Source organism: Ailuropoda melanoleuca, chromosome 1, assembly GCF_002007445.2.
Source record: "Ailuropoda melanoleuca isolate Jingjing chromosome 1, ASM200744v2, whole genome shotgun sequence".
NCBI classification, from domain to species: domain Eukaryota; kingdom Metazoa; phylum Chordata; class Mammalia; order Carnivora; family Ursidae; genus Ailuropoda; species Ailuropoda melanoleuca.
The window spans coordinates 89,648,441-89,662,986 of NC_048218.1; the positions used below are offsets into that span (position 1 = coordinate 89,648,441).

Below are 14,546 nucleotides of genomic sequence, written 5' to 3' on the forward strand. Positions count from 1 at the left end.
GGACTGAATAAAATTGGCTGCAAAGGTAACCTAGCTTAATGAAGCAAGTAATGAGTTGGTGAGTAGAAATTATTCCTACATGGTACCATTAACTGTGACCCAAGAAGCACTCAACAGTGTTTTTAAGATTCCCTGAAGTGTGTTTTTACTTGTCACATAGCGAATGCTGTCCACTTGAATGTTTGGGTATTGCATCGTTCTTATTAGTTGTCACCCTCACTTGTGATGCCTCTAGATGAAGACTTTTGTCCAAGGTTGTGCTCTGTCTGTGTAACCTTAAGGCAAGTCATTTAGCCTGCTATTTTTTCTCATTTATTAAATAAGCTGATATCTGCCAGGCCCACCTCACAGAGTTGTTGTGAGATCCAAAGTACATAATCCATGTTGAAGCACTTTGTTAAGAATTACAAATTTCAGAAGTTTTAATTATTCGTATTGGTTTTTAGTGTTCTTTGACAAAAGGACTGTTTTATAGACCTTTCTTTTTCTTGATACAAGTGTGTACTCTGAAATTACCTATTCTTCTAAAATGAAGATTATGCAAGTGTCCTATGGATTCCTTTTTTTTTTTTCCTTAGATCACTAATGTGCTCAGATCTACTCACAAAGGCAGGATTGGAGGTGTAATCTCCAGCCATGGAGTAGATCTAATAACCACAGTAGGCCTTCTCAGGGAATGTGAATTTTCACTTCTTCCCATAAGATGATAGAAGGAGACAATGGCATTCCTGGTATGAGGGGGGTTTCTGTGTATCAGGCATTGATTCCTCTGACACTCTGATCCCAGTTTCCTTATCTTTATAGATTCCTTTACTAGGCATACAACAATAACACATGGCCAAACAAGAATGATTCTGACACTGGAAGAGTTATAATCTAAAATATTCTACCACCTTCCCACATGATGGCTTTTAATCCCACTGAACATCAATCCCATTCAACCAGTAGCATGCTCTAATGGTATTTTTCCTTCTCTGGATCCTAGTCCTAATTGTTTCACGTGTTACCGGATGCCACTGTGCTTTTCCATTCATTAACTTTATTGGCTGCTGTCAGTTTCAAACCTTATGTACTGTGCTTCCTGGGCTAAATGTTGAAGAGTTAAAATAATAAAATCTCTTGCCATGCATGAAGCCTTCTTCACAGGCTGACTTGCCAAAAAATGACCTAACCATGTTTTTAATACCTCATTAATTTTACTTTTAATTTCCTCTAAGTGAAGCATAAAAAATGTTTACATATACACATTTGAAATGAACAGTAATATGCATTTCCTATCCCTTTCTGGCAATTAATGTTTCTATATGTATGTCAAATGGAAATATATTCCAAACACTTGGGCTCTGCTTTCTGGTGGTATTATGTAGTACCATTTATTTGCCACACATTTAACCATACCTGCTGTTGAACCTAGACAATTCCCTGACTGAAGCCTTCATTTGTGCTTGCTATTTACCTAACCTTCATTGTACCTGTGTGAGGTTTTAGCTTCAATCTTGGCCACTTTATTACACTCTCTCCAGCAGCTAAGGACCCCTTTGATCTCTCCTGAAGTCTCATACGGAGGGCTACTTCTCCTTTAGATTTAGCTCTTGGTAACATTAGATGTTTAAGCTACTTCCTTCATGTTTCACTATTTCCTTTATTTTCTTAAAGCAACAGCATTAAAACATTCCTCCTGGCGTTAGATATCAATTTGTATTTCTTTTTCTCTTTGTCTCTCAAAGACTCCCATCTTGTATAGGTAAAATACTAATCTATAGTTTCCTGACAACCAAAACTGCATTGACTTTGGGGAGAGGAGGAAGATAGGTGACTATTAGCAGTCAACTATGTTCTGTCCCTAGTATCTGATTTGTATGGAGCACTTCCTGTTTTGTTATGCATCCAACAATCAAACTAACAAAACACCATTGCCTTCCACTATTTTTATTGTCCTGATGTTTTGGAAAATTACACTGATAGATTATGTTCCCAAGCAGACTGCTGTTGTTTCTGCTCTTTGGAGTTGAGTCACTACACTACCTTCCTACAAGGAGCCCCATTGTTTATTTTAAAGAAGAACAAAGAAAGTAATTTTTCTTCAGAAAGAAAATGGTTTCTCCTGCAACTTGCTTTTCTCTATTTGACAGTATCCCATTGTTTAGCTGCATGTTTAAACTAAATGGGTAGGCTAGCTATTTTGTCAAGTCATAGAAGGGATCCCAAATCCACAATTTGCAATCATCTCTCCTATAGGTTTATAGGTTTTCAGATAAATGATTAATCATAAAGAACAAATTAGCAGGGATGCAGGGACATTAGTCAAGGGTCATAGATAGGTGTTAGGGAGACACACAGCAAATACAATGTAATGGTGCTCAACCTTCCTGTATTACCAAGATTCTAGAAAAATGCCAACTTCTAGAGGTCAGTGTCCGTCAAAATATGAGCATGACATTTCAGAAGGAACTGCTTTGCAAATTCAAGTTGAAATTCAGGTGCTCTTTAGTAATGCTAGTTTCTAATAATTTTTCTCTTTAGAAGAGATTCTATTTGAAGAACAAAAAATCATGTCTGCCTTTTCTAATGTCTGGGGAGAAAAATCTGTTTTATAAGCATGCACAAACTAAAATAGTCCTTGTTCAGATACTAGGCTTTAAGATGGTGGTTTGTTCAACTTCCATTTGAGATGTTTGAAAATTGGGGTGGGGAGGCACTTAGCTAAATTTCAGGTTTCTAGGGCCACATATCAAGAGATTCATGATTCGCCAAGTAAGGCGCGGGACTCTGCCTGTTAACAAAACCTCGTGATTCTGGTACAGGTGGTCCAATAGGAACCTTGTCATAAAGGAACACTGGTCATCCAGACTTTCTCTTCTCACACCAGGATGCAGAATGCAATTGCCAAATTAAATCCTCCTGTGACTTCCCACTTCTTACCATCCTACAAACACAACAGAAATCCAAAGATTTCTATTAACCTTAGATACCCTTCTCCTATCAAGCACTACAATTTGTATTAAAATTTTTAGAGAAGGTAATATCTCCTTTTTTATGGCTGGACCTAGAAAAACACATAAAGTGGGCTACCTTATTAAAAGTATGCCTTATCTTAAGAAAGACCAAAATAGGGTGCCTGGGTGGCTCAGTTGGTTAAGCATCTGCCTTTGCCTCAGGTCATGATCCCAGGGTCCTGGGATCAAGCCCTGCATCAGGCTCCTCACTCGGTGGGTGGTGAGCCTGCTTCTGCCTGCAGCTTCCCCTGCTGTGCTCTCTATCTCTCTATCTCTCTCTGACAAATAAATAAAATCTTAAAAAAAAAAAAAGCCAAAAATACTGTGGGGGGTCATGGTCCCTACAAATGTATGCAGTAGCCTATTTCAAGATGGATCGTATCAGTTGTTATAATGGTTCAAGGAGCCAGAATCAAACACTATAATACCACAAGGAAGGGAACCAGAATCCAAGGCCATCCAGTGAGAACTAAAGATAAAAGCAGAGCCAGAGATTTAATGTAAGCCATTGGGGTAGACAGAATTCAACTTGCACAACATTTTTGAGGATTCAACTTGCATAGAAAGTATTCTTTTATAGAAACAAGACAATAGGGATGCCTGGGTGGCTCACTCGGTTAAGCACCTGTCTTCAGCTCAGGTCATAATCCCAGGGTCCTGGGATGGAGCCCCACATCGGGCTTCTTGCTCAGCAGCGAGCCTGATTCTCCCTCTGCCTGCAGCTCCCCCTACTTATTCTCTTTCTCTCTGACAAATAAATAAAATCTTTAAAAAAAAAAAAAAAAAGAAAAGAAAAGAAGCAAGACAGTAAGCAACTCTTAGCTCCTATGATGCTTTGGTGACAGATTAAGTCACCCTTTTTAATGGACATAACTTTGTGAGATCCCCACTAAGAGAGTGGAATGCATGTTCAGTTTCAGTCCCCTTTTTTCCCCTCAGCCCAGGCTCCTTATGCAGGAATCTTTCTGAACAGTCTTGAAAAGCATTCCCTTTTATATACATTCATCTGTTTGAAGGAAAGATACAGACAATTCTCTAAAATAATGGAAACAAACATTTATTTGTGCTAGGTACCCATTGCTTCAAAGGATGTAAATATATTACAATAATCCCTGACTTCGATCCCTAGGGAAAGGTCTATTTCTGTGATTTTGTTCTAAAACATTTCCTTTTACTGGGAGACTAGGGGAGTTTCCACGGGTGCTCAGGTGTGATGGAGAAGTTGCAATACGCCAGCCTCCTCAGCCGACTGCAGAGAGTAAAGGAGCAGTCCCAGGTGATCAATCAAGCAATGGCGGAGCTAGCAACTATTCCCTATCTACAGGACATCAGTCAACAGGAGGCGGAATTGGTAAGTGTTTTTCTTTGTTTAAGGCTTTCACGGGCCCTGGGCTAACAGAAGAGTGATATGTTCTGAAAAGAAAAAAAATTGTGAGAATCAATGTAGTCTGAGGGCAAACTGCCCAACCCTCCTGAGGCATTTTAATAAAGAAACTGGAAAATGCAGAAAGGTGTTTCTGCCTTTATTTGCTCTCATCTACTAGCTTCCATTTTTATAGCAGGAACTTTGTGTTGTGTAAAAACATGGAAAAGGGCTGATTATTCATATCGTGGATCAGGCTTTTTGTTTTAAATAAAGTGTAATTATAATAAATTATTTCTTAAACTCCAAGATAAGTTAATATATAATTTTCTTGTAAGGGAAAGTGAGAGGACAAGAGTAATTGCTATATAAAAACCAACCCTACAGGGGCGCCTGGGTGGCACAGCGGTTAAGCGTCTGCCTTTGGCTCGGGGTGTGATCCCAGCGTTATGGGATCAAGCCCCACATCAGGCTCCTCCGCCATGAGCCTGCTTCTTCCTCTCACACTCCCCCTGCTTGTGTTCCCTCTCTCGCTGGGTATCTCTATCTCTGTTGAATAAATAAATAATAAAATCTTAAAAAAAAAAAACAAAAAACAAAACCAACCCTACAAAATAGTCTTTATAGTTTTCTTAGTCACTTCTAGTGTCATATATATGTTGGCATTGCCAACACACACACACACTGGTACATTTTTTTAAGATTTATTTATTTGATAGAAAGAGAGAGCACAAGCGCGGTGAGGGGCAAAGAGAGAGGGAGAGAGAGAATCCTCAAGCAGACTCCCCAGTGAGCAGGGAGCCCAACACGGGGTTCAATCCTAGGACCCTGAGATCATGACCTGAGATGAAATCGAGAGCTGGCCACTTAACCAAATGAGCCACCCAGGCGCCCCCACACTGGTACATTTAGGTAAAACAGTTGTTTCGTTGGAGGGGAAAATGTAGTTAGTCAAATGATTTTTTTTAACTAAATTGACCAATTAACTCATAAAACACAGAGCCAGTCAAAAATTAGTTGAAGGAATATCTCACAGAAACAATCTTCGAATAGATGTGTATTTATAACCATAATTAATATTAGAAACGATGGCTCCTTGTTCATAAAAGTATTGCTAACCAGTGTGAGGGCCATTCGAGGAAAGGTAAAATTTACCATATATGGAAATCCTAATGTGTCAGAGGGAAGGGCTCTAATTGAAGTAGCTAAAACTAATTATAGACCTGAATTGAACTCACAGAGCAGGGATGAGAAGAACCCAAACTGATCACCTGTAATTTTCAGATAACTAAAGCAACCCTCCCTCTTTGAGCTTTTAAAGTTGTAACAAATTAATCCATCAAGAAATGAACTGCCACCATTTATAATGTTCATCTGACCCTGTAAAAGGATATTAAATAAATACCAATATTCAAAGTAAGTATATAAAATGGTCTGACTAGCCAAATAATAAAACTATGCACACTAAAGTTTAAAACTGTGGGGTGAAAAAAAAGTCTATTGATCAAGGAATTACTAAGTCAAAACTGGCAAGAATACTTTCTAAACCTTTACAGTTGTATGCGGCAGAACTCCTTCTAAAAGGCTAAGAGTTTATCCTACCACTCATAAGGCATTCAGGAATGCAGTAAGTATGGAGTTTTCAAAGTGCATATTATAGCCAATTTTAGATGATTAATGCTCCTCTGAGATAAGAGGAAGCAAAAAAAAAAAATGTTAATTTAAGAAGCTGGCACAGTGTTGATCCTATCTTCCTGAAAAGCACATTCAAGATTTAAATGAAAAATACAGGGGAGTTTCCTGCTCTTAGGTTTTCTTAACCACATAGCTGCAGCTTNTGAAAAGCACATTCAAGATTTAAATGAAAAATACAGGGGAGTTTCCTGCTCTTAGGTTTTCTTAACCACATATCTGCAGCTTTTTTTTTTTTTCTGGAAATAACTTAGATTTCCAAATATAGACAAAGAGCATCAAACTAGCATTATTGACATCTTTTACTCACATGTTAGTGCAATAGGCCACTAGCTGAAATCTTGGAAAATAGGATTTCATGGGATATTTGCATAATGTATATGCCTACTAGGAAAAAAATTAAGGTATATGGATGTATATGTACAGGCCAAATATTTAAAAATCACATATCTTGCAAGATTTCATCACCTTAAGTAATAGATTTTACTTTCCAACTTCCAAGATTAGGTTAACCTAGAAAATAAATCCTAGTAATCTCTTTTATGATGCTACATAAACAAGGAGTGCTCAATAGAAGAGTCTTGAATGACTCAACTCTCTGCCCTCCTGCTTTAACTCTGCAATATCTAAAGTACAGAGAGATTACGCAAGAGTTCATACTCTGATGCCACAGTGAACTGAACTGGCACTTATTCTTTTCTAGAAAACTTTCTTGTTTAGATCTGAATATCACATGGCTTAATGCAGCTTCATTACTTTGCAGCCACATATGCGGCATGTGTACAGGATTGTTTTAAGTTGGAATACGGCAGTTTTGGGCAAAGGGTGGAATTTTCTAAACTTGCCTTTGAAAAAGGCAACTTGGTTATTTTGAAATTTTAGAAAATAAAAGAATAGTAAAAGAATTTAAATGAGCTACATCCTTTAAAAGGCAATAAAACAGCGCAATTTTAGTATTGTCCTCGGGTGAGCTTTTGCATGATGCCTGGAATTATGATACATTAGCCTCAGGAGAAAATACTAAAATGCGTTCATGTACTACTTGCCATTTCCTGAGAGAATTAACTACTGCCTTCATTCTTTACAATCCAATTCTGTTTTTTACAAAACATCAACACTTACTACATTAAAACCTATATGTTTTCTACAAATTTTCAAGAAGAATCTTTTCATTGTTACAATATTTTATATCTGCAATAATACTTGGTAATGACTGAAGACGAGGTGGCAGTGTTCATTGTCGGAAAGATGAGTAATAAAATCATCATTGTACAAATGATTTTTTAATTAGGTTTTAATCTGTGTATTTAGAGAAGTTATTTCTGTGTGAATTCCACACTGATAATTTTTATCTTGGCACCACAGCTGCAGTCACTAATGGCAGATGCTATGGACACCCTTGAAGGAAAAAGAAATGACAAAGAACGTGTGTGGAATACAATCCAGAAGGTAAGACTTTCAGCTGAAGGGAAAAGACGTATTATTCTCAGAGAAAATGTCCATCTTGGGTCAAATCTGTTTAGAAGATAAAAAGAACAGAAAGCTCTTCAGGTTGTTTTATAGTTTGTTTTCTTTTTTAAATAAATGCAGCTATCTCCCTGGAAGTATAACCAGAATCACAATGGATATATATCACGTTTCCTTGGGTCTGCTTCTCCAGCAGCTTGTGGTCATATGCTTTCATGGGTCTTCTTATGTTCATTTTCATACTCCATTTTCATTATGAGCTTCTTCATTATCGGTTATTATAGATTTTTTTCAAGCCGTCTTCCCCCCCAACACTCTCCCCACTCAAGGAGTAAGGGCTACATTTCAGGGAGCTACAAAGAAGCTAACACGTTACGTTTGGGTGGAGGAGTAACACACCGGCTGTTAGAAGTAGAGGAACGCCCTTTCATTGGCTGCCTGAGTTAAATAAAACAAGCACAGGGCTGCACCTAGCACCAGGTACTCGGAAGGCTCGTGTGGCACTACACAGCTCTCTGACAATGTAGGAGGGAATAATGTTGAGTCTCCAGTCCAGTTAAAGGTGATAAATTCTAGTCAATCTACTCTCCATTCAGTCTCCTCCAATCACTTTCAGAACCCATAAAGAGNAGCACAGGGCTGCACCTAGCACCAGGTACTCGGAAGGCTCGTGTGACACTACACAGCTCTCTGACAATGTAGGAGGGAATAATGTTGAGTCTCCAGTCCAGTTAAAGGTGATAAATTCTAGTCAATCTACTCTCCATTCAGTCTCCTCCAATCACTTTCAGAACCCATAAAGAGAAAACTGGTGTCAGATATGAGAAGAGCAATCCAAAGAAACCTCTGGTTTAAGAGGTAACAGTCAGCCATGATGGATTCGAGTGCATTTGAGGAAATGGGTGTCTTCTGTAATCAGCTCAGAGGTCCTATGGTAAATGCATAGAACGGAAATTAACTGAACTCTGCAAATATTTGTTGACTTACGTGCTGGAAAGAACACTGGGTATTAAGGGTATTGTTCTGGACAATATAAACATAGCCCCTGCCTATATGGGCCTTACCATCTAGGAAAGAAGACAAGTATACAGCTACAAGTTTACTGAATATTATAGTTAAAAAGTAGATGTGCAGTAATCCATAGAAACAAATAGGGGAATATAATCTGGTCTGAGAGGTCAGAAAAACCATCTCTGGGGTCACCTGGGTGACTCATTTGGTTAAGCATCTGCCTTCAGCTCAGGTCATGATCCCAGGGTCCTGGGATTGAGCTCCACATCAGGCTCCCTGCTCACTAGGGAGTCTGCTTGTCCCTCTTCCTCTGTCCCCTACCCCCCACTCAGGCTTGTGCATGCTTCTCTCTCTCTCTCTCTCAAATAAATAAATAATCTTTAAAAAAAAAGAAAGAAAGAAAAAGAAANAGTCTGCTTGTCCCTCTTCCTCTGTCCCCTACCCCCCACTCAGGCTTGTGCATGCTTCTCTCTCTCTCTCTCAAATAAATAAATAATCTTTAAAAAAAAGAAAGAAAGAAAAAGAATAACCATCTCTGAGAAAGTGATATTAATACAACATTTTAAGGATACGTAGTAGCTATCCAGGTGAAAATGGAGATTTCTACAAAGAGGAAAGAGTTTGTACCAAGAAGGCAAAGAAAGCATGGCAAATTTAAAAACTGATAAAGGGAAAAAAGTAATAAAGGAGCAAGGAACATATTTCAAAATGAAGTGGAGAAGCAGAAGTCAAATCACAGAAAGACTTATAAATTATGTTAAGGATTTGGAATGTTTCAGAAAGTATTTATCCAGAAAACGTTTTTGATACATCTCTAGGGCTATAGCGGGAGAACAGATTGAGGAGCTACAGAAACATGGGGAGGTCAGTTGTAAGGCGATGGCTTGATCTATGGTGGTGGGCGTACAGATGGAAAAAGGCAGACAGATAGAAGGAATGTGCAGGAAACCAAATCTACAGGCCCTGTTCACTGATTGCATAAGGAAGTTTAGAGAATAGAAGAAGTTAGAATAATGCCCAGACATCGGGCTTGAGTCACTGGGCAGGGCATGGAGAGAGGTTTGCTGGTGCCATTTACTAAGGAAGAATGCTCTTCTAAAGTGTAGCTTTGGGCTGAGAATATAAACTCAGAGTCCAGTCAGAAAACAGAAACCACTCCAGATATTTGAAAGGGAATTTAATATAAAGAATAGTCAACTAGGTATGACGTTGTCAAATAGCTAACTGCAAAAGCAAAGGAGAACATTAATTTAGCACAGAAGAAGAAATTAAAGGGAGCAGCTACCACCCATTAGGGCTGGGAAATCAAATAGGAGAGACTGGAATTATTAAAACTTAGAAACTTGAAGCAAGCATCTTGCTGTGGACAAAAACTCAGACCTCCCACTAAGAGGCACTGCTCAGCTGGCGCTATTGCCTCTGAGCTTGGAGGAGGAATCCTGAAGGGTTGAGATCAGACTTCTGAGGAGGAGGCACTAACTCATTGGTACTGATGGGAAGAACGGTAGCAGGAGCTAGGAGGGAGTTGTAATGGAGGTAATTCTGCAACACGGGGAAAAACTAGATTCAACCACTACTACAGAAAAGAGCATAAATTTTTGGAGCAAAGAAGCATTGCTGAAGAGATACTCACAGGAACCCCAAGAAGACAGGAAGTCAGCAGCAAGTAAACAGGAAGCAGCCAGTCCCTCTTTTTTCTTTTGGCCTTGCAATGCCCCTCTANGATTTCTACAAAGAGGAAAGAGTTTGTACCAAGAAGGCAAAGAAAGCATGGCAAATTTAAAAACTGATAAAGGGAAAAAAGTAATAAAGGAGCAAGGAACATATTTCAAAATGAAGTGGAGAAGCAGAAGTCAAATCACAGAAAGACTTATAAATTATGTTAAGGATTTGGAATGTTTCAGAAAGTATTTATCCAGAAAACGTTTTTGATACATCTCTAGGGCTATAGCGGGAGAACAGATTGAGGAGCTACAGAAACGTGGGGAGGTCAGTTGTAAGGCGATGGCTTGATCTATGGTGGTGGGCGTACAGATGGAAAAAGGCAGACAGATAGAAGGAATGTGCAGGAAACCAAATCTACAGGCCCTGTTCACTGATTGCATAAGGAAGTTTAGAGAATAGAAGAAGTTAGAATAATGCCCAGACATCGGGCTTGAGTCACTGGGCAGGGCATGGAGAGAGGTTTGCTGGTGCCATTTACTAAGGAAGAATGCTCTTCTAAAGTGTAGCTTTGGGCTGAGAATATAAACTCAGAGTCCAGTCAGAAAACAGAAACCACTCCAGATATTTGAAAGGGAATTTAATATAAAGAATAGTCAACTAGGTATGACGTTGTCAAATAGCTAACTGCAAAAGCAAAGGAGAACATTAATTTAGCACAGAAGAAGAAATTAAAGGGAGCAGCTACCACCCATTAGGGCTGGGAAATCAAATAGGAGAGACTGGAATTATTAAAACTTAGAAACTTGAAGCAAGCATCCTGCTGTGGACAAAAACTCAGACCTCCCACTAAGAGGCACTGCTCAGCTGGCGCTATTGCCTCTGAGCTTGGAGGAGGAATCCTGAAGGGTTGAGATCAGACTTCTGAGGAGGAGGCACTAACTCATTGGTACTGATGGGAAGAACGGTAGCAGGAGCTAGGAGGGAGTTGTAATGGAGGTAATTCTGCAACACGGGGAAAAACTAGATTCAACCACTACTACAGAAAAGAGCATAAATTTTTGGAGCAAAGAAGCATTGCTGAAGAGATACTCACAGGAACCCCAAGAAGACAGGAAGTCAGCAGCAAGTAAACAGGAAGCAGCCAGTCCCTCTTTTTTCTTTTGGCCTTGCAATGCCCCTCTAATGCCTCCTATTGACAGAGACTAACAGCTGGCAAAACAGAAATGGGGTTTGCAGAGTTCCAGCCCCCAGCATCACAGAGCTAATCATAGAAGGGTGGGTTTGGAGTTAAGAGACTACAGGCTAATAACTGGCACAAAAGCGCATTGAACTCAAGGTGCTGGCAAGACATCAAAGGGGGAGTACAGGAGTCTGGAGTTCTAGATAAAAGACTGAATAGAGAGAGATTTCTTAGCTGTTGGCAAACTGATATTAACTGAAATTATTCGAGACGGTGAGATGGCTGAGAAAGAACATAGAATAAGAAGAAAAGAGAGCCTTGAGGAACACATTTCAAACTTAGGAAGAGAACCTACAAAGGAGACTCAAAAGAAATGGCAAGAGGAATTGGAGCTAGAGGTAAACCAGATGCAATTCTGATGAGACTCAAGCAATATAACCAAATATTTCTGTTGGCGATAGAAATAATTTTTTAGCATGGGGTCAGCAAACTACAGCCCATGGGTCAAAACCAGCCAATCACCTATTTTTATAAATAAAGTTTATTGCATACAGCCATGTCATTCATTTACATAACCGTCTCTGTACCTCGGCCAAGTTGATTAATTGCTACGGAAACCATGTAGCTCACAAAGCCTAAAACATTTACTATCTGACCCTACATAGAAAAAGTTTGCTGGACCCTTGTTTATAGCATTATCCATCCCAGAAAATTTTACATTTGTACACTACATATTTGTATTTATAAGTCCAAGTGATAATAGAGCAACAGTCGAATTATGAAATTCCAAGGATCAGTCAAAAAGATGGAAGAGAAGTTGGCATTTGTCTATACCTGCCTCCATCTTATAGACAACCACCAATTCCACCTCACACTAAGCTAGGTTTTGATGCCCACATTCATAGGAATGCTTAGACTGTGGCTTCCCACTTTGCCCCTATTGCAATTATTTATTGCTGTTATAAATCACCCCAAATATAGGGGTTTAGAATAATAACCCAATATTATCTCTCACAATTCTATGAGTTTACCAGACTTGGCTAGGTGGTTCTTGCTCAGTGTCTCTCGTGTAGTTTAATCAGTTGGCTTCTATGCCTGGGGCTGGAGTCATCTGAAGGCTAAGATGTACTAGACTACAACATGGCTCACTCATGTGGTTGACAACTGACATTAGTCAACTGAGACAGCTGATTGGAGTGCCTACATGTGGCCTCTCGGTGTGAATTAGGCTTTAAACAGCTGGGTTCTGAAAGAAACTATTTCAAGAGGAAAGGAAGTAGAAACCATCAATCCTCTTAAAGGATAGGTCCAGAACTTCTACCATATTCTACTGGTCAAAGTNGGGAGAACAGATTGAGGAGCTACAGAAACGTGGGGAGGTCAGTTGTAAGGCGATGGCTTGATCTATGGTGGTGGGCGTACAGATGGAAAAAGGCAGACAGATAGAAGGAATGTGCAGGAAACCAAATCTACAGGCCCTGTTCACTGATTGCATAAGGAAGTTTAGAGAATAGAAGAAGTTAGAATAATGCCCAGACATCGGGCTTGAGTCACTGGGCAGGGCATGGAGAGAGGTTTGCTGGTGCCATTTACTAAGGAAGAATGCACTTCTAAAGTGTAGCTTTGGGCTGAGAATATAAACTCAGAGTCCAGTCAGAAAACAGAAACCACTCCAGATATTTGAAAGGGAATTTAATATAAAGAATAGTCAACTAGGTATGACGTTGTCAAATAGCTAACTGCAAAAGCAAAGGAGAACATTAATTTAGCACAGAAGAAGAAATTAAAGGGAGCAGCTACCACCCATTAGGGCTGGGAAATCAAATAGGAGAGACTGGAATTATTAAAACTTAGAAACTTGAAGCAAGCATCCTGCTGTGGACAAAAACTCAGACCTCCCACTAAGAGGCACTGCTCAGCTGGCGCTATTGCCTCTGAGCTTGGAGGAGGAATCCTGAAGGGTTGAGATCAGACTTCTGAGGAGGAGGCACTAACTCATTGGTACTGATGGGAAGAACGGTAGCAGGAGCTAGGAGGGAGTTGTAATGGAGGTAATTCTGCAACACGGGGAAAAACTAGATTCAACCACTACTACAGAAAAGAGCATAAATTTTTGGAGCAAAGAAGCATTGCTGAAGAGATACTCACAGGAACCCCAAGAAGACAGGAAGTCAGCAGCAAGTAAACAGGAAGCAGCCAGTCCCTCTTTTTTCTTTTGGCCTTGCAATGCCCCTCTAATGCCTCCTATTGACAGAGACTAACAGCTGGCAAAACAGAAATGGGGTTTGCAGAGTTCCAGCCCCCAGCATCACAGAGCTAATCATAGAAGGGTGGGTTTGGAGTTAAGAGACTACAGGCTAATAACTGGCACAAAAGTGCATTGAACTCAAGGTGCTGGCAAGACATCAAAGGGGGAGTACAGGAGTCTGGAGTTCTAGATAAAAGACTGAATAGAGAGAGATTTCTTAGCTGTTGGCAAACTGATATTAACTGAAATTATTCGAGACGGTGAGATGGCTGAGAAAGAACATAGAATAAGAAGAAAAGAGAGCCTTGAGGAACACATTTCAAACTTAGGAAGAGAACCTACAAAGGAGACTCAAAAGAAATGGCAAGAGGAATTGGAGCTAGAGGTAAACCAGATGCAATTCTGATGAGACTCAAGCAATATAACCAAATATTTCTGTTGGCGATAGAAATAATTTTTTAGCATGGGGTCAGCAAACTACAGCCCATGGGTCAAAACCAGCCAATCACCTATTTTTATAAATAAAGTTTATTGCATACAGCCATGTCATTCATTTACATAACCGTCTCTGTACCTCGGCCAAGTTGATTAATTGCTACGGAAACCATGTAGCTCACAAAGCCTAAAACATTTACTATCTGACCCTACATAGAAAAAGTTTGCTGGACCCTTGTTTATAGCATTATCCATCCCAGAAAATTTTACATTTGTACACTACATATTTGTATTTATAAGTCCAAGTGATAATAGAGCAACAGTCGAATTATGAAATTCCAAGGATCAGTCAAAAAGATGGAAGAGAAGTTGGCATTTGTCTATACCTGCCTCCATCTTATAGACAACCACCAATTCCACCTCACACTAAGCTAGGTTTTGATGCCCACATTCATAGGAATGCTTAGACTGTGGCTTCCCACTTTGCCC

The 14,546-nt window shown here is 39.6% G+C and overlaps 1 protein-coding gene across 1 annotated transcript in view; it reads left to right on the top strand.

The window, feature by feature from the left end:
• SPATA16 (spermatogenesis associated 16) overlaps positions 1 to 14,546 on the top strand; it is a 200,799-nt gene that overhangs the window by 160,393 nt on the left and 25,860 nt on the right. The window contains exons 8-9 of the mRNA XM_034672863.1: positions 4,183 to 4,347; positions 7,417 to 7,500. Of these exons, the coding sequence (XP_034528754.1) occupies positions 4,183 to 4,347; positions 7,417 to 7,500 (249 nt within the window). The remainder of the gene's footprint in view (positions 1 to 4,182; positions 4,348 to 7,416; positions 7,501 to 14,546) is intronic.